At 49.8% G+C, this 2,988-nt stretch overlaps 1 protein-coding gene across 2 annotated transcripts in view; it reads left to right on the plus strand.

Annotated features, from left to right (window-relative positions):
• Positions 1-450: 450 nt before the first annotated feature.
• Cdc37l1 (cell division cycle 37 like 1) overlaps positions 451-2,988 on the plus strand; it is a 28,803-nt gene continuing 26,265 nt past the window's right edge. Inside the window, exon 1 of one of the 2 annotated variants that reach the window (XR_001229019.2) lies at positions 451-746. Coding sequence is in view for 1 of the 2 variants with exons in the window: in XM_005352108.3 (XP_005352165.1) it covers positions 615-746 (132 nt within the window). In the remaining variant the exon portion in view is untranslated. The remainder of the gene's footprint in view (positions 747-2,988) is intronic. The other variant, XM_005352108.3, reaches the window with a different exon arrangement.

Below are 2,988 nucleotides of genomic sequence, written 5' to 3' on the forward strand. Positions count from 1 at the left end.
GAGAGAGAGAGAGACACCACGGATCTTCACGATTCTACAACAAGATACGAGGGGCAGGAAGCCCTCCGATATGTCTACTACTTGTCTCAAGTCTTCACAAACGTGTTTGCTCCAGTGTTTTATTTTTTAGTGTCCTTCCCCGCGGTACCAGGGTTTGCAGAACTGTCTTGTCATGGCTAACTCGAAGTTAAAGCAAAGTTGGCTCTGCCTCCTAAAACGCTCCCCCTCCGACGCCGACTAAGACTGCTGTACACGAAAGAGCTGCAGTTTTGAAACACAAGAGGAGGAGCAAGCCAAAACCGCCCTTTGATCACCGGGATCCGAACCCTTAAAAGCCCTTAGCCTCCCTGGACCTTCGCGGCAAACCTCACCCCGCCGCTCAGGCGAGGCCACGCCCCGTCTCGCACACCGGAAATGACGCCCAGACCGGCTACTTCTTCCGCAGTCGGCCGGCGGCACGGCCCAGGCCTTCTCCCGGCGTGCGTCGGCTCTGCCGGCGGCAGAGGAATTCTGGGTAACGACCGTGGCCAGCCGGGCGGCTGGCTCCGCCCAGCAGGTTCTACTCACGCCGGAGCAGTTGGCGGTGGCGGTTGTCGGGCCCGGAGCAGCGGGACATGGAGCAGCCGTGGCCGCCGCCGGGCCCCTGGAGCTTCCCGAGGACTGACGGGCAGGCCGAGGAGGAGAGCGACTTGGACGTGTCCCCCTCTTCGTCCCACTACCCGCCGGTGTCTGGCGGCGGCGCCCAGGTGAGAGCAGCCTGCATTCTTGGGGGGGAGGGGAGGAGGGGAACCGTCCACGGGCATCGCGGGGGGGCCCGTTGGCCACCCCCAGCTGTGGCAGCATCTTCCGCGGGAGAAGAGGTGGCCACGCGCTCATCCCCGACCCCCACGTCCACTCACACTCGTCCGCTCACCTTTGCAAGAAGTTCCTCCTCTCGCTCGCGTGTCGGTGCGGAGATAGGGGGGCGGCTCCGGCTGTAGAACATTGACCCTTTGTCCCCTGGTGCGTGCTTCCAACCGAGCCTTTATTACCAGCCCCAGCGACTTTGTGCAGTTGATGGGGACAGTGAGTGATTGTACTTCTATGAGAGTACACCGAGTCCCGACATAAACATCTCACGTGCTCTTTCCCACGCTGGCATCTCCGCAGATTCTGTAAACCTCACTTTGGACGCTGGCACACACCTCCCTTTCGCGCAGTCATTGGTCCCCTACTGGAAAAATAGTTACACTCCACCTCAGTCTCCAGCGAAAACATCCATAGGTTGGCTGTTCTTTCAGACTTCTATCCCAGGTTCCTGATGTTCCTTGTGGTTGTCATCCCTGCTTTTCTGCCTTAGAAAACGTGTCATTTATAGTTTTTCTGGGAGTGCTTACATCCATCACCTTGCCCTGACGTCTCTCCTCACCTGGGTGTGTTTTGAACTAGATTTCGAGGGCACAGACAAAACACGAATCTGTTCAATGAAATTGATTGTAGGATGTCTTTTTTTTTCCCCTAGGCGTTTTTTTTTTCTCTTTTTTTTGGCAAAAAACGCAATGCAGTGTTGTAACAGAATTAATAACGGTTTTGAAAATAAAGATGACCGGTTTAAACTGTCTGCCAGCAAGTGTAGGATACTGACGTTATGTCAGCCAGCTGAGTTAACGGGGCTCACGCAACAATATGCTGTTTCATAACCACAGACTTATGTTCATCCAGCTAGCCACAGGGAAAGTGAGGCAAGATGAGTGATGGGTCAGTAGTCACCTACTAATTATGGCTCGCTGGTGTCATCTGTGTATAGTATGACAGAGGGAGAAAGTGAACAATTGCTAGTGTTGGTTTGAACACATGTGGCGAGGGAAAATGATCTCAGGAATTTCACTGCGCACTGTGGTTGGATCAAAGAAGTAACCCAAGAAATGCAATATTTTAAAACACATTTTACCAGTGCATTTGTCTAGGTGGTGGGGGCTTAAAAGTAAGGAGGCTTTTATTTCCCTCATTAAAAGAGATCCTTGAGGTCTTCTGGTTAGTTAGTGGCAGACTCCCGATTTGAACTTCTAACTTCTAGTCCAGTGTTTTTTCCAACCTACTTCTGCACATCCTGTCTGGAGAAATACTGTGAAATTTTATTTGTATGAGAAGGCCTTTAAATGGTGACAAAATCTGCCAAGTCATTATTCCTAAGGACATAGAGTAATTGCAAACCTACTTACATTTTTTGTTCGCTTTAGGACTTAAATATGGGAGTTAGAATATTTAAAAACAAAATGTTTAATCAATCAACAGGCTTTTAAAATCCATATGAAATGACTGGCTTAGGGTTTTGTTGTTTTTTTTTTTTTGTTTTTTTGTTTTTTTTTTTTTTGGTTTTTCGAGACAGGGTTTCTCTGTAGCTTTGGTGCCGGTCCCAGAACTAGCTCTTGTAGACCAGGCTGGCCTCGAACTCTGGCTTAGTTTTTTTTTTTTTAATCAAATATGAGAGAGAGAGAGAGAGAGAGAGGGGGAGAGAGAGAGAGAAAACTCGCTAACTCAATATAACAAGTGATGTGTGAAAAGGCAAACCAGAATTTGGAATTCCTATTTGAGAACTTAAAAAAAAAAAAAGAATGTAAGCCGGGCGGTGGTGGCGCACGCCTGTAATCCCAGCACTCGGGAGGCAGAGGCAGGCGGATCTCTGTGAGTTCGGGGCCAAGAGAGAGAGAGAGAGAGAGAGAGAGAGAGAGAGAGAGAGAGAGAGAGAGAGAGAGAGAGAGAGAAAACTCACTAACTCAATATAACAAGTGATGTGTGAAAAGGCAAACCAGAATTTGGAATTCCTATTTGAGAACTTAAAAAAAAAAAAAAGAATGTAAGCCGGGCGGTGGTGGCGCACGCCTGTAATCCCAGCACTCGGGAGGCAGAGGCAGGGGGATCTCTGTGAGTTCGGGGCCAGCCTGGTCTACAAAGGGAGTTCCAGGACAGGCTCCAAAGCTACAGAGAAACCCTGTCTCGAAAAACCAA

The sequence above is a fragment of the Microtus ochrogaster genome, chromosome 8 (genome assembly GCF_000317375.1).
Source record: "Microtus ochrogaster isolate Prairie Vole_2 chromosome 8, MicOch1.0, whole genome shotgun sequence".
In the NCBI taxonomy this organism is placed as follows: domain Eukaryota; kingdom Metazoa; phylum Chordata; class Mammalia; order Rodentia; family Cricetidae; genus Microtus; species Microtus ochrogaster.